The sequence below is a fragment of the Melozone crissalis genome, unplaced genomic scaffold (assembly GCF_028551555.1).
Source record: "Melozone crissalis strain CALT ecotype California unplaced genomic scaffold, PUWL_Pcris_2 ptg000042l_1, whole genome shotgun sequence".
NCBI classification, from domain to species: domain Eukaryota; kingdom Metazoa; phylum Chordata; class Aves; order Passeriformes; family Passerellidae; genus Melozone; species Melozone crissalis.
Window position 1 is genome coordinate 55,882,393 of NW_026535820.1, and position 22,933 is coordinate 55,905,325.

General features: G+C 41.1%; 1 protein-coding gene across 2 annotated transcripts in view; it reads right to left on the reverse strand.

The window, feature by feature from the left end:
- Positions 1–1,791: 1,791 nt before the first annotated feature.
- The window catches only part of F13A1 (coagulation factor XIII A chain), a 59,854-nt gene continuing 38,712 nt past the window's right edge, over positions 1,792–22,933 (reverse strand). For both annotated transcript variants that reach the window (XM_054284961.1, XM_054284960.1), the window contains exons 9-15: positions 17,471–17,574; positions 16,590–16,678; positions 15,584–15,737; positions 14,709–14,996; positions 10,532–10,692; positions 7,602–7,738; positions 1,792–3,721 (exon numbers count right to left, since the gene is read on the reverse strand). In XM_054284961.1, the coding sequence (XP_054140936.1) occupies positions 3,577–3,721; positions 7,602–7,738; positions 10,532–10,692; positions 14,709–14,996; positions 15,584–15,737; positions 16,590–16,678; positions 17,471–17,574 (1,078 nt within the window). In that variant the 3' untranslated portion in view covers positions 1,792–3,576. The remainder of the gene's footprint in view (positions 3,722–7,601; positions 7,739–10,531; positions 10,693–14,708; positions 14,997–15,583; positions 15,738–16,589; positions 16,679–17,470; positions 17,575–22,933) is intronic.

The following is a 22,933-nucleotide window of genomic DNA, read 5'->3' on the forward strand; positions in this document are numbered from 1 at the left end:
ACCTCAAAATAAAATGCAGCATAAAGGTTCACTAGGATGGGATGGTAACAGGGGCCTTGACAGTGCGGGTGTAGGATGATATGAGAGGCCTCAGGCTACAAACAGCTCACCAGTAGTTAATTAGTGGTTGTCAAAGGGTGCAACATTAGGAGGTAGGTCAGAAAAATTCTAGATGTAACAAAGGAGACCAAACATTGAGTACTCAACATGAGTAAAATGCATCACGTAGCAAATTAGGATCTGCTGTGGAGCTGAATCAATAAAAAAAAGAACAAGATGTGGTGTGTACAAGAAGTCTGTAAAAATGACCTCTGATGTATCATAGGGTGACAAGGAAGAAATTTTCTGTTGTGCTTATCCCAGTGAAGAGGAAGATAAACTCTCCCCACTAATATCAGACTCTGCTTGGTAGAGGACTTGGGACACTGGTGACTTGCTGTTACACATGCCCCCAGCCAGATTGGAGACATCACAGGGGCAGTGTAGAGATCCATATAAAAGCAAGAGAAAGTGGGGAATTCTATAAAGTTTATGTGTACCTAATATAATTTGGACTATAAATGTTATCATCATTGTATTAAAAATACAAGAACATACCATCCTAGTTATTCCAGCTACTAATAATTCTCCGATTAGATGATTTTTAACAACACTAACCATATATTCTTCCTAGGTCTGCATGTAAGACGTGTCTCCTTTTGATCATAGCAGGATTTGGAATGTGACAAGTTGGTGGCTATTAGAGAAACCTGCCCCACAGCTTGGATGAAACAAGTTGGTAACAAATGAGGTTTGCTTCAGGAGTGACTTGTTTGCATTTAGCATCTCTGAGCTGCTGGACTGTGGGAACTTTGGAAGTCTCAGCTCTGTCTCTTTGCTCTTGGACTGTTTCCTCCCCAGTGCATCTCTGAGCTGTGATGGTTGCGTTGAGGACTCAAGTTCAGCCCTCTCAAAAAAGACCCTCAGCTGAAGAATTTGAGCTCTTTAACTCTTTTCCGGTTCAGAGCTCCTCCCGATCTGAGGTCACCAATCTGTCCTCATTATTTATTGATCACACCCTATAGGTACACAAAGTGCAATCACAGCACTCCCTTCTCCTGCAGTCAGGTTTTACCTGTGTTTGATGTGACAGCCCATGCACGGGCTGCTGAGTGGCTGAAATCCTAGAAGCCATCCTCATTTTTTCCTTAGAATTTTTGTGATCATCTCGGTGCACAGTGAGAGGGTAGGTGGTGCCAAGGGCTGCTGACATCCCGGTCTCTGTTCCCAGCCATCACTTCACATCAATATACCTCTCTATAAACTATAAGTAAAACACTTCCTATCTCCTGGCAAAGGTCATTCAGCTAAGAGTGTGTTAGTAAAATGACTTGAAATATTTCGCTGAGAGAAGCACTCCTTAAAAATGGGACATAGGTAAGGTTTCATTAGGGGCAAACTTGTGCCTTAATGGTCTCTGACAAGTTAAAACAAGTTCCAGGGAACCTTTTTCCTGGCACTAGTGATGTTCTCTGGAAGTCATCACCTTCTCCAATTCATTAGGTAGCCAGTTGTTGGAACAGAAGGAAAACCAAAGGAAAACAGCTAAAATTAGCCTGCGATATTATTTTTTCATTTAAATAAATATGAGTTTTTCTCCTTTGCACCAAAAAAGACACACGGCTCAGAAGTGTATTTTTTAATTTTTACAATGAAGATGCAGCAACTGGTGTCTACAGTGCCGCTATGTAGAAGTAATTGATAAAAATGCAGAACACAACACACAAGTGCAATCAGACACACTTTATTTTGAATTCTTATTACACTGTATTTGTAAAATGCCTGGAATAGAAAGCAGGTTTATATGCAAGAGCACAAAATGGATTATTTTATTAGAAGATGTAGAGCTTGGTAAGACTGCTTAATTATCTAGCAGAGACTGTCACCTTGCACTGACAATACATAGTTCAGTCTCTTCTACCCCATGGGACTTTGACATGGCAAAGTTTCTGATGTGGTCACATAGGCTGTATAAAATGAAGGTGTGTCCATTCCTGAAGTGAAAGCCCCCAAAAATCTGGTTTTCCTGGATTCTGGGGTAGTCCCAGACTATATCAGGTGGTATGAATTTTTGCTTTGTTCCCCACACTTTAGTAAAAAGAGCAGCTGCATTTCTCTTCCCCCAAGACTTTCACAGCTGGTTACAGGTCTTGCAGATGTACCATGGGCAATGGGCAGCAACAAGAGGAGCAGAAGGGAAGGAAAGCATCTCCCTTGCTTTTCACTGAGACCACAAATGACATGGCCATCCAGTAAAGCCCCAGGCTTTAATGAGAAATGTGTTCCTTTTAACTTTAGAAACTCAGCCAGCTCCCCTGTGCTGTTTATACCTGATCTGCTCCTACATACACACTGTGGCCAGAGGGGAGGAGTTGCTGGGGCTTGTGTAATTTTCTGACTCTCAGGCTACATCTTTATTCCTTTCCCAGATGAGATTCTGTCCCTCTGTATTCCTGGGGTTACTTACGTAACAGGTCTTCATTCTGCTTTAGCTATGATTCTTGGGAACTTTCAGGCACTGTTTAATCTAAATTGATACCCATATTTGTAGTTTAAAGTCACCCCCAGCTCCAGTGCAGGACACTAGCTAGGTTATGGCATTGGCAGGAGAAGAGCCTCAGGCTCCCTGCTCCAATCCTCTTTCCTTCACCCCATTTGCCAGCCTGGACCGCTGTGGGACAGCAAACACTCCTGACACACTCATGTGGGAGAAGGGTCTACAGGCTGGGTTCAGGAGAGAAAAAAAGGCAGAGAAACATGTCTTACACAAGAGATATGACCACAAAGTGCAGGTTTTGTGTGATAAACTCTGAGCAGAGGCAGAAAAACTCTGGATTTTCACCCAGCAAAGTAGAGGAACAGCACACAAACTAAATACAGGGTCTGATGAGGGTATGAAGTGAGTTTGCGTGAGTGCCTGCACACATGAGAGAGTAGGAAAAAAAAGCACAGGGAAGTTGCAAGACAAAACAAGAGGCTGAGAATATTCTGGAGATAAAACATCCTGAGAGATGCTTCCAGCAAAGTGAGATCACCACTAACCAGAACATTATTAAGTTGTAGGATAAAGCAGACCCTTTTAGCTAGAAATACCTGTTTCTATTGCAGCCTGAATGATCTACCATAACATTGTGTAATTCAGTCTAAGAATTTATAACACTGGATTCTTTATTTTTTTCTTTCCCTTTTCAGTGAAATACCAGGCCTTAATTAAAACTAAAGTTCAGATTACTCTGGCGAATGGAGCTTTTCAAATTCCCTTGCAGCACTAATGCAAAAGACCATAAATACAAGTGAGCTACAGAAATAATATGACCTAGAATTGCCTTTAATTACATATAGCTAATTTTAAATCATTCAGCATGCAGGTGCTCTTTTATACTCTCCTCAGTCATACCAATTGGTTTGCTTTATCAATTTTTTTCAGCAGAAGGATGACCAAAATAACAATAAGCAGATTTATAACTCTCCATCAGCCACCTCTTACCATGATATTTTTAAATATAGCTAAATGATAGAAGAAGGTAGCACCTTGGTTCATGGTTTCTGAACCTGGACATTCAGCTCACCATACACATGCCTCAAAGCATCAGAATTCAGGCTTGCAATCAGCTTCCGTAAACCTGCTCGCATTGGGGTAAATTTTACCTCCCAGGTCAATGTAGAGTTCATCGGGATTCTCCTGAATAAAAAAAAGAAAAATTTCAGTTTTGCAGTCAGTCCATGCTCTCAACCTGACACAAAACTGGAGAAACTGAAGGTAGATAAGTATAACATGTCTCAAATATTTTATGTTTCACTCATTCTCATAAACGTCATGTAAATTACTCTCTCCATCTTCTATTCCTCAGAACTGACCCTGCTAAAGCCTTTTCTAGCCTTTCCTAGCCTTTCCTCCAGGCTAATTTTAAATTTCCAAATTGAATCCATTTTCATCTGCCTCCTGTCACTTCCTCTCATGATCACCTTCAGAATGACCTTCTTTATATCTAACATATATTTTTTCTACTTTATAATTCCATTTTTTCTGTTTATTATAGCCTATAGCCTGGTGTTGATTCCTGAAGCGGTTAGATAAGTCCAGGTGTTCAGGCCATTTCTCTGCAAACCCTATGAGATGTTCAACCCCTCAGTTACTCCTACCCTGAACCACCCTGCCATCAGCAGATTGCCTCAGTGGCCCCTTCTGATGACTTCTTCATGTCCAAAAAGCAAGTTAAAATATTCTTGGGAGTCCTGCTGTTGTTGGTTACTCTTTTACATTATGTATGACTCCTGATAACTCATATGGAAAATAACGGCACTCTGCACTGTTCTTCATTTTCAATTTTGTTTTTGCTAAAATTAAGATGCATGGACAGTCTCAGGTATTGGGTTTCTGTGTTTTCTCAGTGCTTTCACAAGGTTCTGTGTGCAGATTTTAAAGGCTGATATTTATTGATTGATTGATTGTGTTTGGTGGATGCTGGGATACAACTGCTCCAAAGGAAGCAATGGAAAAAGCAGTATAGTGGGGAGCTATTTATGAAAATGAATTATTTTTTTCCTCAGCATTAAATAAGAGGGTTCTAAGTTCACTGCTCTTATCTCATATGGCTACAGTGTCCTGAAAACAACAGAACAAAGTGAGAGCAAAGCAAGCCTATTCTTCAGTCACTGTTTCAAATTCTCATCTGATAGGATTTGGTTCTCAGGTGTCATATCATATGCCAGGGTCAGGACAGAAATGTCTGCCCAGGCTCAGCACAAATTGCCACAAGAGAAGAAACCTTAATTAGCTCTAAATGAGCTAGCCTGGAATCCTCCCACCTGAGTATTTGTTTCAGTGCAAGTCGGCCCCTGGTAAAATGAGGTATTCCAGCTCTTTTTGCATACACAGATAGAGGTACCTTGGGGCATGTACCCACTTTTAGGAAAAAAAAAGCAAGTAGAGAAAGATCATATTTTTGATGTGAGCATATGCAAACTACTTCTAGCAAGTGTTTTCCCTCTTTTTATCTTTGTTTTTAATGAGAGAGATTCTGTTCCCTATAGCTGGTTAGCTTGCATCTATCAGGTGCCCACTAAAATGGAATTATGATAAACCAATGAATTAAATTGCTGAAGAAAGTAAAATACCTTTTAGAGTTTATGGGAATTATCTGCAAGGGATTATCTGAATGGAAAGTGAAGAAGTAATTATAGAAGTCTGCTGTGCAGACTTCTTGAGCAGCTGGGGGTCCAGATTCCCTAAGGATGAAGGTTTTGGGGCCACAGCTTCACAGTGCTCCAGTGAGAGAGGGGTAGCACTACCATCTTTGTTTTATAGTGAAATCATCTCACTGCATATATATGTGTGTGTGTGTGTGTGTGTGTGTGTGTGTGTGTGTGTGTGCATGCGCAGGAAGACAAAGCTGTGCTGGGAAACCAAACCTGTGTTTTCCTGTCTCTCTACTGTCCTGTTCCTTGAACAAGTTGCTTCTCACTACAGATGCTAATACTAGCTTAGCTCTGACATATAGAAACACCCAAAATTACTTACCTGCTAGTGTGAAAGTATGCTTGGCTATAATTGTTTTAGCACTATCCATCACTGCCTGTTTAATTCTCATTTGTCATGCAAAGACTATGCCCTGAGTAAGAATTGCTGCTGCCAAAGGCTTTTCCATAACTCATGCTCCTCATCTGTCTGAGGCTAATAGCTAAATATCAATGTCTTTATCTATATATAGACTTTATGAATGGTCAAGACAGAAGCCCTGCAGCCACTACATTGACAGAATAATGTTGTATCATCTAGGTCACACATGATCAGTTTTTTGGAGCCACTCAAGTGATACAGAAAAACTACTTGAAAAGTACACAGAGGCCAAAAACCTTATCCCCACATAGAACAAAAAGCTCCATTCCCCTATGTAACAGTCCCTGGTAAATAGGGAAGTGTTGAAAGGGTGGGGAAAGCCTAGAATGTGTTCAATTCTCTTTGCAAAAGGAGTAAGCCACCCTGATTTGATTTTCCTGGGAGAGAACTTAGTGATGAATGATTCTGCATAATATGCTGAGCCATCAACACACTGGAGCCATTTATCACTTTGAATGCATGGAGACAAATGTGATTATTATTTAAATAAACTACAACTGCCCCTTGCTCTGTCCTCCGTGTGTATCACCTGCATCCTACATTCATCTCAGAGAAGTTAAATCTTAAAATGACTAAGCTGATCCATTTCCATTTTCATTGTTGCCAAGGGCATTACTGAAAAGGGGAAAACATGGTGACTCTAAGGAAAATGACATGTGTTCTGTGAGTCATTTTTCTCCCCTAACTCTTGTGCCTTTGATGCACCTGATAATTTCTGCATCCTTGAAGGTGAGGGCAGTCCCCAGCAGCTTTTGGATTGAAAAGGATGCAGAACAACAGGGGAGACTGGCACAGCTGGGCAGCAATGAGGGCTATTGCCACAACTGGTGTAACTCTTGTGGACCATGCTGAGTCATGCTCAGCAGCACCTGTGACATACCTTGTGCACAAAGCAAACACGGTATGTTGCCCTTTCATGGTTATTTTCCTATCAGCTCTACTCTGGAGATTGGTTTTGATCTTTTTATCTCTGTCCCAGGTGCAGTCAGGATCAGACCTCCCCTGCTGGCTGCAGAGGATGCTGACAATTTATGCAGCTGCTGAAACACAAGGCAATTTCTCAAACTCCTTTTACACACACCTGGGGACCATCAACTCAGGTAATGATAGATACTAAACCCAGATAGATAGATGCCCATAGCCTCAAAATTTTCCAAGTTTCTTTGTTATATACCCTTGGCTAATGCTAAGCTCATAACACCGAACTAAAACGGAAAGAGGATTTACAACTTGCTTAGCATAGGGGTATCATGGTATCAGTGTAAGGTGTGACTCTGAGAATAATGAAGGTGGCTTTCCTTTTCCTCAGATCTGGGAGTGGCCTGTGCTGGGAACATGCCTGTGTGCCAGGGCAGCCCTGTGCAGTGGAGCTACTGGGGGGAGCTGTGCGCTCACACACATGCCACAGCTATGCCAGAAGGCTCTGCAAACAACACACATTTTGTGTCTTGACATGAGCTTGAAAAGATCATCTGAGGTACCTGAATGTCTTGTATAATCATGATTAACATGAGCAGAGAAAAGCCCTTTCCAAGAAACAGCACAGGACTCGATTTGCACATGCTGAGTGAGCGGCAGTAAACACTTTAAGTGCGGGATAAATCTTCCTCTCTGCAATAGCAGCTTGTAGGTGCTATTGTCAAGTGCTAAAAGTAATGTAATACAGTGAAAAAGTAAACTTGGGCTGCACTAGCAACTACTCACAAACGCTACCAATTCCTCCAGCCCTGGTACTGAGCAGATGAAATGCTCTCACAATCTCTCTGGATAGCCCAACTTCTACTGACTATGGAGACCTATAGCTCCCCTGTGTATTGGATTTTAAAGTACAGAGAGAGTGTTTGAATTAAGTTACTCAGCACAGCATTAGTTGTCTCTTGTGAGCTTCCTACTGTGAACAAGCAGGGGACAAACCCCCAGCTGGTTGTGCTTTCTTTCCTACCCGAACTGCTTTTTTATTGTTCTCAGCATGCCAGGTCCCTCGAGGCGGAGCGTGACGTTCTCCAGGGCTTGTTTCAGAGGATTGGTGAATTCCACAATCACAGACATTTCTTTACCAGCTACTAGTTCACCTTTGGTCTGCAAGACAAGGAAAGGACAATGCACCAGAAACTGATAATGACAGATACACAGTACTGGCAAGGCAGAAGAACAGAGCACACAGCAAAATTGCAGGAGGCAAAGAAAGCCTAGTGAGAAGAAAATTGTTGGATGGTACATTTTTCCACCCATTGTAATTTTCCCTCAAACCACATGGCAGACCAAGAGGCTGGCCCTCATCTCCATAGAAAATTAGAAATCTGTATGTACAGTTCTGGAGCTGAGGACCCAATTGAGGGTGAGTCCAGCTGATGGGGCCTCTCCCCAAGACTCTGCCCCCCTCCTCAGGCTCCCCACCAGCACTGAGGTGATCTGCTCAGGACATAAGCTCCAGAAGAGAAGGGCAGGTCTTTCTACCCTAAATTAGAAACACCAGGCTATGTGCTTACACCCTCAAAATTGTCATGCCCATTTTCCCCTCGCTTTTGCATTTTCTTCTCATGCCCTGAAGGGTTTTCAACCTTGCACATGTGCTCTATGGAGGCCTGAAGGCTAGCTTTCCTTCAAACCCTATGTAAGCAAAAGGGCAGTACATTTAGCATTGGAAAATAGTAAGCGTTCAAACAAATGTGTTTTTAAACAACAGCTACATGCCTGGGGATTTGGGGTTCTTTATCCTTCTGGAAATTCAGCATTTCTCTCAGAAAATGTGAACTTATTTTGCTCAGGCAAGGGTTTTCAATTTATGGCTGGCAGATCTTCCAGCCCACTTCACGGTCCACCAACTGATTTAAAAGGTCTTGAGAAAGGTAACTAAGAAAATCAAGTACCTTGTCAATAAATTTAAAGTGGTACTTTAAGGAAGTATGACATTTGCAAAAAGCTACATTGACTCTGGTCTAAGGGATTACTCTGTGCCAAAAACCAATAAAATAACTGGAGAAAAGGAGGAGATACAACTAAGCTCTCAATGGCATTTGGCCACCTGAATACGCAAAAGGACATCACTGGCATTTTCAGAAGTCTTGACTCAATTAGAGATCCTATAACCTCTTAATTTCAACTGACCATTTGAGATCACTGGGTGTTAATCAAAATGATCCTGAAGTCCCAGACTTGCAGCTCAGACCATGATATGTATTTGCTGGTCTTATTTTTGTAACCTGATCTCAAGGTTAGAATATGGTGTGATTTCCTCAACTGTTGAGTCTGAAAATCCCCTTAGACCAAAAGACCAAAGGTTCATCTGAAGACATAATGTGATATACATTTTTTCATTCTTGTCTCTGTCTCTCACATCAAGAAATTTGGTCTGCCAATCACATCCACCAAGCAAACTTCACAGATAAACTATCTCACAGATAAACTATCTCAAATTTCATTGAAAAGAAATAAATCAAAATTTCTTCTATCAATATCTGCTCACACACATGTGCACATACACACATACCCCTTAAAAATTCTAGCTTTTAAAATTTCAGTGTATTTTCATGTATCACAAAGAAACAGAAAAGAGAAGAACTTAGTTTTACTCAGAAACATGGGGTTTGGACAACAGTCTGCTCTATATGCTAAAAATCCTTTCTTCAGAACAGCAGGGAGGATAAACTATTTTGAAGTTGAAAATCTGAGATGATGTAGAAGATGTTCGATTTAGGTATTGAATTGAAAGAATTCTTTACTTTTAAAATTTGGTTATTGGAGACAGCTATTTGAAGTAGAGTTTGCTTGTCTTGTTTACCTCCTCTCTGGAATGCTTAGTACCGAAAATACAATTATCTGATCAGAGCATCATGGTATTTCCAATGACCATAAAACAGAGTAGATTTTTTGGACAACTTTGATGTAGTCTTGATCCATGTTTCTAAAAAAGCTCTTTTTGCAGTTGCTACATAAATTATTATATGGAAACCTGAGCATTAGTTCAAATTAATATATAGAGGGGAAAAGTTGGATTTCTTTCAAGGTCTGAATTTTACAGAGCTTTATTCATACTTATATAAAGTTTCTTGAACATGTGTTCTGATTTTTTTTTCTAGTATTAGGAAAAAAGCATATCCAAATTCCTTCATTCAAAGCAGACGAAGGCTTGGTGCTTTTGAAATCAATGCAGTTCATTTGGATGCTCGGTTATCAATTGAGAAGTTTAAATCCCAGTTAAAGGGGCTTGTTAAATTAATCCCAGTTAGGTTAAAATGCCTTGTCTTTGCCATACAACATATGCTCCTTGTAGTATCACAGGCATTATTCTTCTCCATTTTCATAGGTCTGCAGAAACACTCCAACTTTCAGGGAACACCACTGGCAGTACATTTAGAGTGGCAGCAAAGCACTGAGGTCCCAAGACATTGTCCTGAATCAGTGCTGCCGTTCTAGTTTGGAGAAACTTTCCACAGTACCTGTGGAAGCTTTCCCAGCAAAATCACTTCATTAGCAATATTTTTCATTCTTCAGCAAGAGGCCCCTCTGCTGTGTTGCTTTAAACATAATAAGCTTTTGAAGAATTTAAAGAGCTTGAGTGACTTGAGTGAGTAGCCTCTCTTACCCTTTGAGTTTCTTCAGCTTTCTCAGATCTTTTCCCCTCTTTCCTCCATTGAAATTATTTCAGTTCTTCACTACCAGTGCGTCTGTCAGCCTCTCTCTTCAGTGTAGGGACGCTCAATACACTATATAATAATGTACCTGTACACCCTCAGACGCGCCAGCCAGCCACTGCTCTATAAGGTCCCTGTTAGATGCTCTAGTGTGCATAAACACACACATTCCTCCACCCCACAACCAATGCAACACCCTTGTAGAGAACACATCCCTTCCACCACAACCTTCAGCTACCTTGATCCGCAGGGTGGGAATTTCCAGCATTACCGCCTTCTGCACGGCCAGAATCTTCCCCGTCTCATTGATCCGCGCGGTCACAAAGAAATGAAAGGAGGCTTGCTCCAGCAGGTCGCGCATGTACTCGCTTGATTTGATCACAACGTCAAAAGAGCTGGCTGAGGGGAGACACAGCAAAGAAAAAAGGCATCTGAAGCCATCTGATCACTAACTGCTCCTCTCATCATGGCCAGTGCCAATTACATGAGTGCCTAGAAAAAAAGGTGGCTTTCGAGATAAAGAATGGCTTTGATTTTTTTTTTCCCTCAAACTAACTTAATTTCTTCACTACACCATTTCCCCTCTAATTTTTTCCCTCTTTCCATTTAGGCTGTGAGCTTCCTGGGGCAAAGGCTGGGTTTCTGCACAGCTCCTGCCCAGTACCCTCAGCATGGGCCAGGTCACTGTTGAAGATTTCTAGGTGCTACCACAAAATAAATGAGCAGGAAAGCTGGAAATACTTATGTATGGGGCACAAAGGTCCAAACCAGCTTTTGAGTGTCATTCCTGTAAATGTTTGCTCTCTCAATTTACTCCTGTTCTTCTTTTGCCTCTCTTCTTGGCACAGGGATGCCATGAGAACAGTAACTGGGGGATGTGAGCCCATGCAGGCTACCTGGGAGATCACCTGCCCTCCAGGACACGTCTGGCTATCTGCCTTTGCTCTACATTGGACTTGCCTGCAAAATTTAGCATGAAGGTCTTCCTGTCACCAGCATGCCCTCCAGAGAGTTTTCACACGCCCTCTGACAATAACTATCGGAGGGAACAAGTCCCTGTAGGCTAGACAGTTAAGAAGCAGGGAATCATTAATTTTAACTATATTGAACTGCAATTCCCAGGCCAACAATGGTGTGAGAATGTGATGTAGAGAATCAGACTTGCTAACTAACTGACCAGGCAAAATATATAGACCTGTAGCTCTTCTCTCTATAAACATTCATTATAACCCTAGCAAACACATCAAGATCTCCCATCTGTTACCTATGATGATTACTGTTATCTGTTATTTGTATTGTATTTGTGACATACACTGTAAACACTGGGATAATTGAACTCAGTTGGGTAAATGACATTCACCCCTTTTCGCTCTTTTGATCCGCTCACATCAAAACCAGTTCCTTGATTTGGTTTCAAAGCTATTCCCTTGGTGGCCACCTGACCTGGATTTACTAGGCCAGCCTTAAAATTACTTGATGTGCTCCTGCTCCCTCCCTCTCACTCTTTACTTTGTGTAAAAGAATATCCCATAATACCCTTAACTGTAAATTATACATCAGGCATTTCTCATCTGAGAAGTAAATAAGTAAATAAATTAGTTACAAACCAGGAGAAATTTACTTTACAATGGAAGAAAAGGCAAACTTTTCTGTTTAAATTTAATCACTGCAGGGAAAAAAGAAGATACTTCCATTGTCTTAGCACTGGTTGTGCGGATAATTTGTCAGTACCACTTACTGCATCTGGGAAAGCCAAGGGAGACACAACACTGAGCTGCCTTATAGTTTTTCAAAAAAATAGAGAAAACTAAATATAACTCAGTAGATCCGAGAGCACCTTTGAAGGCACTGGAAGGTTTAAGCTATTCAAATCCTCAAAGATGTTTTCAACCCACACAATTCCTTTAATCATTATTCTGAAAATAATTCATTCGTTTCCTGCTTGAAAACTGAGTTTGACTCACACTTTCAGTATTTTGGGCTGGAAGAATGCCTTTGATAAATCTGTTTAGCATTGTAATTTTTTGTTACATATATATATATATATATGTATATATATTTATACACACACACTTCTTGACCTGAACAAATCCTCCTTGGGTTGCCTCAGAAGGTACTCTCCTGTTACATCCCTGACAGATTGTTCTCACACACTTGCAGATAATCACACTACCTTCCTTCACACTGCCCACCTGCTCAGACATTATTCCTGATTTCACATGTACTTCTTTCCAAGGAAAAGGTGAAAGAATTCATGCTCAAATGTCATTCATCACCTCCAGAAATGGAGGAATTTTTGTCTTGTTACAGAACAGGGTGCCCCACAAGTTGATGCCTGTAGGTCAGATATAAGCAAATCCCCAACTTGAAAAGTGGGAATAACTTTAAAAATGTCTCATTGACCAGAAGCAGTGATGGGGACATACTCTTGATACACATGCATAAAAATCCATGTTCTGGTCTTTCAGGTGCCTCTCCCCAGTCTGCATTCACTCACTATTGCTCAATTCAGAGTTTCCAGCACTATTTAAAAAAGCTTTTTTTCTTAGCATTTACTTAAATTAGAAAAAAATTAATTGTGATGCTCAGTGATGTTTAAAAATCTACTAATTTTATTTCTTGCAGAGAGGAGCCAGGTGATCCTCACAGCACTGCAGAAGCTGTATTTTAGGTAGTAATACCCTACACAGACCTTTGATACAAGAGCAGACATAAACAAGTCCTGAAACCATGCACAAATCACAGCCAGAAAATGTAGTAGGCACTTCTCCTACAAGATGACCAAATTTTCCCTCATCAAAGAAGTGGCACAGAATTTAGAACAAGACTATTGAAACTGGGTTTTTTTTGCTGCACCTATTCAAGTCTCCAAAAGTTTTGCAGTATTTCAGATTAGATATTTAGTAACTGACGCAAGTCACTATAAGCTCTCATTCTGTGTTTTGATAGCATATATTGGAACAATCCAATGCCCATTTCCAGGCCCCCTGCAAATGATCCACAGAGGTAGAGAGGTAGAAAGAATCAGCAAGTAGCTCTCAGGCTGGAGGTAGAAGTTTTATTAACCTTCACAAGTAGATCTTTATCAGTGGACTTCTACTTTTTTGCAGAATAATGAGCTCCAAATAAAATGTGCCATTTCAGATGATGTTCAAAGTGAGGAAGAAAGCAGTGGATTTTTTTTTTTTTTGTGGCCTGATAGGAACTGTGGTTCCATGGAGACTTCTCACTGAGACAAAACTAGTCCTCTTGGAAGAAAGAGGGCTCACAGTGTCTCTTGAGCTGGGATGAGGTAGAGAAGACAGAAAACTCAGAGGTCAGCCAGGATTGCTGTGATCCAGCAGCAGACCCAGTTCAGGAGGGCCATCCTTTGGCCTCCCAAAGTCCTGCCGCTCCTCCTGCACTCAGAAAGATTGATTTGCCCAGTAGCAGTGCCTAGAAGGCACAGTCATGGCTTACTGACCCTCTCAGCAGGGAACTCAAGTGAAGGATCCTCTACTTCATCTCTTTAAGAGCATGTGGTCATCACTTTTGCTGACCAAGGACACAGGCCTGTCAGGAGAACAAGTGATTGGCAGTCACTTTTGCTAGAGCCTGCTAGGTAGCACTTGGAAGTACAGCTGGTCCTAAACATGTCTTGTAATGGCTAACAGGAAATAGATTATGTCCAAGTTTAAAAAGAAGAACATCTCTCTTTCCTACTTTGAGCAGTACAAAAACCTGCCCACAGCCTCCTGAGCGGGTCTGCCAGGACCTTCTTCTCTCATGAAAAGTGGCAAGATCCCCCTACTGTATTCCAGAGGGCACTAGGAAAAGTAAATGCTGCATCTGTAAAGATAACTCACCTTTGGGGCTGCTGCCCAGCTGACAAGTGTCCCTGCTCTATTGTGGCCCATTCTCATTACATATAAACTTTTTAGATCACTGTAAATATGTAATCCTGAACCACAGAGTCCTCCAAAGCCAGATATCCACTAGAATCTACTCAGAACTTGTCAGCTTCTACCAGGTAAGACAAAAAAATACATGCTCTTGTCTCTGTACATGGCATCCTGTGGAATCAGAACTTCCCCTTCACTTGCTAAAATGCTGCTAGGAAAATAAAGGAATTCAAAGGAAAAACAATACCTTGCAGCTTAACACCTGTGCTCCTTTGGGTTTTTTTTTGTATGAAAGAACTAGAATTAACAATTCCCAGAGACGCAGCTTGGTGTAAAAGAGCATTTTGCAGGGAGAAACAGCCTGAAGGAAACAGCCTCAGCTTTAAATGACCCTGATACCCAGCCCAGGGTAGGGAGAGGATCCTTCTGATACTCAATAGAATATCCTACCCCTAGCTGCTAGAACTGGCCCTACCTGTGGGTGTAAACACTGGTGAAAGTTAAAAACACAGAAAACAACTATGCAAGACTTACATGAAGAGGGTTCCAGTTTTGCACTGAAAGAGTGTTTCTTGAATTCACTTTTTGGGACTCCTGTATAAAACACTATGTTGCCCGAAAAGTAGGTAGTTGCAGTATAGGAGTTGCGACTCTTGTTCCTGAAAGTTATAGTGACTTTGAAGTCATTGCCAAGGACTGCCTTTTGCGCTTGGAAGTCCATGTCAACATCTGTCTGTGGCTGGTATGTGGTGTCTTGGATACTTTGCTTTTTAACACCATACATCACAGCAGTCTCAAGAGCCAGCCTCTCCTCATCTGAGCCTAGGAATGAATGAAAACCAGATTTAGAAAAGAAACAGAAGTACAGACCCCCTACTGATCATAAGGGTGTGTCTTCCATAGTTTGTAGTAGCTGAAGTAAAAAGCTGAGGACAGTGAACCTCCTGGGGTAACACCAGCAATGGGAGAACTTCACAGCTACCAAAGGAGCTGGTATTAAAACCATATCAGACAAACTGATGTAGCTGAATTCTTATCAATACAGCTACACTGGTTTACTCTGTGTGAACATCTGGCCTGAATAAGAAATGTTTAAACATCTGTACAGAAAGCCTTGAATTGTTTTGAACACTTTGAATTGCTCCCTGACTAGCCTTTATTTTCACTACAACTAACTTAGTCTAAAGCATTTCAGTGTAGCAAGGTTTGTGTTTTGCTTGTGCCTTATGATCAAGGCATCCACAGTGTTTCTGTGATGGAGTTACAAATAAAGAATTCCAGAAGGGACTTTTGCAGCTTTTCATGAAGCTCCCTCAGTGACAGAAGTTTCCAAATCATCCAGGATTTGACTGTCTATGTCTTATACATATAAGTCTATATCCATATGGTCCCAGCTCATTTCAGGTTACCTTCTCGGAACTTGTACTCCTCAGTAATGTCCATCATTCCATCACCTCCAACTTCCTTGGTCACAATCAACTGCCCAATACGGCTTGTGTCAATGTTTTCTACCACTTGGGTTCCATTTTTCTCCATTCTTGTGTAGAAAATGTCACTATTCACCTATGAAATTAAATGAAAGAAGATTGAGATATATGAAAGTAGAGAGAAGGAGTCAGCCTATCCCCCCCAAAATAATGACACATTGACTTGAAGTCCTGCTAATGTCACATCTACATTTCATGTTTAAAATTAGTTGTATGCTGAGATGCATTTTACTATTCACAGCTCCAGAATTACAGAGAGTGTAAACTTTACAAGGCCACAGAGAGGTCATTCAAAATTGAAGAGCACTACTACACATTTCTTGTACCAAAAAGCTTTAGAAGTAGACAGGAGAATGCTTAGTAGCTAAAATGTCTTCATTCTTTTCTGTCCTAAGCCATTTACAATTCAATTAGAGAGAAATTTGTCTCACGGTGTTGCAATTCTGGGCATGCCTCTTCTGGTGGTGCGAGAGGTTAAAGCTCCAGACCAGGCCCTCTATCTCCTTATAGAGATATTTCCCTCTCAGATCTGTCAGTCAAATCACCCTTGTTAGATCTCCATGACCCACTGCAGCCAAAAGGAATGTGGTGAGCAAAGAGAATGAGCAGCTAGAGCTAGTGACCCATTCAGCATAGCTGAATCTTGGAAGGAAAAATGACCACAGCTTGAGGATTCAGTGAAGTCAGAGCAGCTTTTTCTTATTATTACATTGAGCAGAAAGTAGAGAAATCTCTGTCATTCATTAGAGCCATATCATGCCTGCTGACATGTCAAAATACAATGATGAGATTGTTCTGTGACATGAAGTATACATGAAGTAACTTTTCAATCCATAAATTGGAGAGCTATCTTCTGTCTCACTGTGGTCTCTCTGATATCACTCACTCCAGTAAAAATTTTCACATAAAACAAAATTTCACTTTGTACCTCAGCATAGACAAAAGGAGCATCAAATTGGAAGCAAACGTGGCCATGTTTAATGGCTTGAACTGAGGCTGGACCACACCTGTACATACCTATGGGGAGAAGAGAGACAAAGTGAGAGACTAAATAAATTAAAAACATGTAAAAATGTTATATTTTCTCAAAGAAAAAGAATTCTTGGGGTTTGACAAAATCTTCTAATAGTTTACAGGAACTCTTGACCAAGAAACAAAAAGCTAAATTTTGTTACCAGCCTTGTAGATAACACAGACTCAAGTCTGGAGAAACCTGGTGGTTCAATACCTTTAATGGCACTATAACATCCACTCTAAGTCTCAAGCACTTGAAATACAGTTACAACTGGGTTTGGTAAACCCAGATAATTTTGGGAGGAGTCAGGTACACCACAGGCTGAGAAAGACCTTGCTACAAATTTGAGAAGATTGTATTTTGAGGGCTGGGAAATTAAGGACTGGAAAGAAAGACCAGTGTCTTTTTTTCTCCTGCCTACTGCTTGTTCATGTAGTTCAGTTAGGGCTGCATAAAGTAAAGGAGAATTAGTCTGATCAGGCTCCCATATAGGTACTCTAAAATGTGAAAAGCCATCTTTAGCAACAGGATCACATCTCTTCAGTACCAAGCAGGACCTTTCTCATGAAGGATTTTGTGTCCCAGGGCATCATGAGCAGTGTTATAATAAGGACAAATTTAGTTTAGAGTTCAGAACAAATCAGGAGAAGGCCCTGAGGTGAGTGTGGTTATTTGGTTCAAGAAGTTGTCACTGGCCTTATGGTGCCACTGGCTCAGCTATTGTCAGCTCATTGTTTGAAACAGAGATCCCAAACATTAGAACATGAACTAAGGAGGACTTCAAGCAATATTACCATCACTGGTTTCTTGAGGTGTCCCATCAACAACCTGCCATCCTCCAAAGCCAACAGGAAGGTCAGGTCTGGTCATCCAAGCTTCGTTCCAGCAATGATAATTCCTTAGAAAAGAGATGGGACCAGTGTATTAAATTCTTGGAAACAAGCACACAGACCAAAACAAATCCTGCATATTTATGTCCTGGCATTGCTTCAATAACACCATTTGCCAATTCAGGGATAAAAATGTTGACTCTTTAAAGAGAACAGATTTTTAGGTCTATGAGTTTGGTACCTAGCTGTTAAAATCTGAAAGCCACAATCCTTCCTTGTAGTTTCTTGACTGAAATTTGAAGAAGGTTTTTTGATTCTTCTAATATGTTCTGAGTGTAAATGTCTCAGAATGTTTGGAGACTGTTGGGGTATATGAAAAGCTACACAAACTAGAATTCCTTTCCAGACAGACACCTCCACTTCAATCTGCCTGCTAAAGCAAACTTTGAATCTTCAAGCCAATTAAAGATGGCCTGCTTTATAATTATTCAGACTGAAGCTTTGGCATCTCTTATGAAGAGATTTGGGATCAACTCTGCAACGTACAGTGTGTAGTTTTGTTTTCATGGCTCAAAACAAGCATGCTTTACTGGCTTCTGTGTTGGTTGAGAAAAAGATCCTGCACAGCCTTTTGAAAACTATCTTCAATGTAGATTCCTTGTAAGTTTTTTCCCATGTGTCATGACAATGCATGATGTCAGAGCTCCTAAAACACACATCTTTTCATAAAACCTACCTACAATCACTGTGGGCCAACTTGCATCTTTAGGGCTCAGGACAGTGACCTGAATTATAAAATTCTGAGAGTAGTTCATCTAGGTGCTCAGGGTTAAAATGCTCTCACTTGGCTGGACGGCTAGGAGAATTAAAAAAACAGCACAGCACCATCACAGTCTGCCCTGGGTGTTTCAAAGATGAGCAGAAAAGATGGACAGATGTTGTAACTTCCAGCAATGCTACCAATGCTCAAGGGAGAGAACAAGCAAGAAAAAAAAGATAATCTGGAAAGAAGGTCTTTCAGTAAAGACAGGAAAGTGTTTGAATTTCATTACTGCAAAAAATAAAAGAAGGAAAGAGTAGAGAAAGGGGCAATTTTGCTTGCAAATTATACATATCCTACAGCAGACCTGAATAAACTTACATCTGTGTAGCTGCTGACATAGCCTCTAGTACACGCAATGATATTAGCAACGAAAATGGGGACTGTTAAACTCTGACCATTTCATTAATAATAGGTGAAAAACAGTATGGAGCAGAGTCAGAAGGATCTGAAGCTTGTCTAACAAGACATTTCAAAGTGGAAATGAAAGCTTGGATCAGGGTAAAACTTGTCAGTTAGGAGAGTTAATGAAGCAGCACTACAGAAAAAGGAATTATTCAAGGAAAATGACACACACTCGGAGAATTTTTGATGCTGCTGAGTACTCAGCGCTGAATCATGCTCACAGAACTTTGCTGAGGGCTACCCAAGATTGGGGACACACTTCGTGGAAGGTGGGTATTTGCAAACTGCTATGCCAACAAATGAGAAAGACAATCTCTGCCCTGAAGCCCTCACTGGTTCACTTTGAATCAAAGTTGGATGTCATTGGCTTTGCATTCTGCGAAAGAAGAACCTGAAGAGCAGGCAAAAGGAAAGGATGATAAAAAACAAGGCTGGGAGTCGGGTAACAGTGTGGAAAATTGCAGATCTACTTCAGTTATTTAATTAGGTAACACAGTTTTTCTATATTTTCTTCTGTATTTGTCTTAGGGACAGGACCTTTGTTTCTGGTTTCTATTGGTGTAGTGCTGGACACAATTGGATGGCAAGTTTTTTAAGTCTCCTGCCATACAAATTAAAAATACATATAAGGATATTGAATCTGAATGGACAGAAAGACACTGCTTGTAGAGCAGTGAGCATTAAGAAAAGGAGGATGAGGGAAATATTTCCCTTTCCAAAGGTAGCAGAAACCTCCTTATAGAAGTGAGCATAGCTGAGGAGCTGATTCCATGGTCATAATTTGTTGAACTGATTCTATAATTCTTGTATTCTACAGCAAGCCTGAGACATTAAAGAAAGCAAGAATGGCAATAGAGATCAATGTAGTGACCATTAAATATTTACAGAGATAATTACGGATAGACTAAACAAAGCAATGGGGAAATTAATAAAAGATGACCAGGCGGGTTTTATGCCTGGAAGACAATTCAAGAACGGTAGTTCGTATTGCTTATGGGACAGGCAGATGCTGGAAGCAGCTGCTGTCCTTTTATGAGCTAACAAGTTCAGGCATTCAGGTTGAGAGGGACTGCTAGGGTCAGGCACTGACAATATTGTTGAGAAATTAGAGCAAAGTGATCTGGGACTAAATGGGAGAGCAGAGGTCTCAGAAGGGCTTTCTCCACAGGCCTGGATATGGATGAACTCCTGTGGAGTTGGCTGACATCAGGAAAATTTCTGCTGAGATGCTGATGTTGATATGCTTGGACCTCACAGTAGGAGTGAGTCTTGATTCCCATCCAAGAGAAATATTCTTTAAGTGTCTTTATATCATCATTAAGAAAGACAAGGAGAACAGACAGTACTGATGGCCTTAAATCCGGCCAGATTTATAAAAATAACTTTTTGCAAAGTCTGTGTAATTTTGTATATGTGTTTTGTTGGTGGTGGTGTTGTTTCCTATCCTGAGGGAGAAGACAATCTTTAATAAAAATAAATAAATGTCAGATAACATTCAGAGGGAGCCCCACACTCAGAGATTGATTGGACTAAAAATCCTGGCTCCAAGTATCCCTGAAGTCTGAGAGTTTTTAAGACCTGAAGACAGATCAGCTCCAGCAGTATAAGGCTAGAGTGCAACAGAAATGATATATTAATAAAGAAAAAGAGCTTTGCTTCCAGTTTGCAAGGGATTATAAATAAAAGTGAGAAATGCATTTAAAAAAAACATTATAAATACCTTGAGCTTGTCCTCTTAAAAAAAGAAATAAAAGAGGCATTAAAAATGAAATCAGGGTTAAGACACAAGTCATTAGGAGTCAGCATGTGGGCTACCAAGGAGTGTTACAGAGTAATGAAAAGAAAGGACACAGAGGAGAAATGAAAAGAGGTGTATATATTAAGTCATGCCCAAAGGGTTATGTGCACCATGTACTAATAAATGCACTGGGAGGATAAAAGGATGAACAAGGCAGTTAAAAAAGTTATCAAGCCAAGGAAAAGCAATGTAGGATAGAAGGATGAAATGTTAGTGTAAAATTGCATGTGGATTTCATTGGGACTAGGATGATTTTGGATTATTTTACCCTGTCCCAAAAGAATGCAGGAGAAAAGAGATTAAATTGGGAAACAGCTGCGTAAAAGAGAGGGAAGTAAAAGGAAGTGTGAAAAGTTGGTGGGATGTATTTCATAGATCAGGTTAGGAGAAGGAGAAGGGATGAGAGTGAAAATTGTGAAGCATAACAATGATCCATTGCTGGGTGTGTATGGATTGTGCACTGAGGTTCCCAGTCACTGGCTCTTGTTTCCCATGTTTTATAGGCAGAGGAGGTTTCAGAAGACTTCTCCTTTACAGCTCTCTGAGCCATGAAAGGACCAGCCCCATGAGACATGCTGAGTCCTTCTGTCTCACAGACAGCAAGCAAAACTGCCCAAGGGTACTAACAGGAGGCAACAAGGCAAATAGCAGGACCACAGCTCTGGATCCCAGGAGAGTAGTCTTTAACATGTTTAAGGTCCTGCTTGGAAGAATCCCATGGGAGGCAGTTTTGAGTAGAAGATGGATGCACAAGAGCTGGATGTTTTTCAAGAGTCACCTCCTCCAGACTTAAGAATGGTCCATCTTTGTGTGCAGGAAATCAACCAAAAGTGGCACAAGTCCACAGGGCGGTCCCAATTAAACTCCAATTAAACATAAAAAAGAGGTGTTTAAGAAAGAGGGGGAGAGTGGGGACAGGTGACCCGGAGGAAAACAGAGCCACTGTCTGAGCATGCAGGCACAGGTATAGGAAAGCCAGAACAGGGTAAACAAATTATGTCAAGGGACATGAAGAGCAGCAGGAAATGCAAGCAAATCGGTGTCAAAAGGAAACCTATAGAATGTGGCTCTGCTGTTGAACACAGCAGGCAATCTGGTGACAAAGGATTAGGAGAAGGCATTCAATGTTTTCTCTACCTTGGTTTTTACTGCTAAGATCTGCCCTCAGGAATCATAGCCCATGAAACCAGTGTGGAGGTCTGGAACATTGAAAACTAGACAAGTAACAAGACAGAGAACAGTTAAACAAACTGAGCACACACAAATCCAATGAATCTGATGGAAAATATGAGGTAATCCCATCAAAAATGCTGAGGGAGCTTGCCAATGTCACTGTAAGACCACTCATATCTATCTTCAAAAGATCATGGTAATTGGAGGAAGTTCCTGCAGACTGGAGGAAATTAAATATTGCTCTACTCTTCAAGAGAGTGGAGTATCCAGGGAGAGAGAGACTTGTCAGCTTCCCTTTGATCTTTAGGAAGGTTATAGAGAAAGTTCTTCTGGAAAACATTTCCAAACTCATTAAGGACTAGGTGATTGGCAGTAGTCAGCATGGATTTACAAGCAGGCAGCTGTGCCTGCCAAACCTGAGAGCCTTTTCTGATGAAACAAGTGACTGAAAGGACAAAGGGGAGACCACTGCATGGAGGTTGGTCCTTTTGACTTTAGTGCCATTTCCTAGAACATCCTCACAGACAAACCTTTGAAGTGTAGACTAGACAAATGGATAGCAAGATACATTGAAAACTGGCTGAATTGCTGGGATCAGAGGGTTGTGATCAGTAGTGATCACCCCCGCTGAAACTTAGTCATTAGTTGTGTACCCCAGAGTTCTAGACTGGGTCTAACACTGTTTAACAGCTTTATTATTACCTGGATTACAAGATTCCCTGTACCCTCAGCAAGTTTGCTGATAAAGAAACTGGAAGGAATAGCTGATACCACACAGACTGTACACAAGGAGAAACTAAGGCAGCTGCGACTGAAAATGGGAAGGCTGGGTAGGATCTTATCATAGGTATAAATTCCTGGTTAGGGAATTGAGGGAAAGAAGACAGAGCCAGACTCTTCTCAGTTGTCCAAGGACAGGACAAGAAGCAATGGGCACATACTGAAACACAGAAAAATCTGTGTGAAAATCAGGAAACACTTTTCTTACTGTGAAAATGGTTAAGCACTGGCACAAGTTTCCTAGAGAAGTGGTGGGGTGCCCATCCTTGGAGATACTCGAAGCCCAGATCTACACAGACCTGAGCAACCCTCTCTAGTGACAGTGCTCTGAGCGGGAGGGTTGGGCGACTTCCAAGGGTCCCTTCTAGTCTCAACTACTCTGTCTTGCTGTGACACAAGCATCACATGTAAATGACCCTGCTTTCCTTAGATTTCCTCTTGAATATGGAAA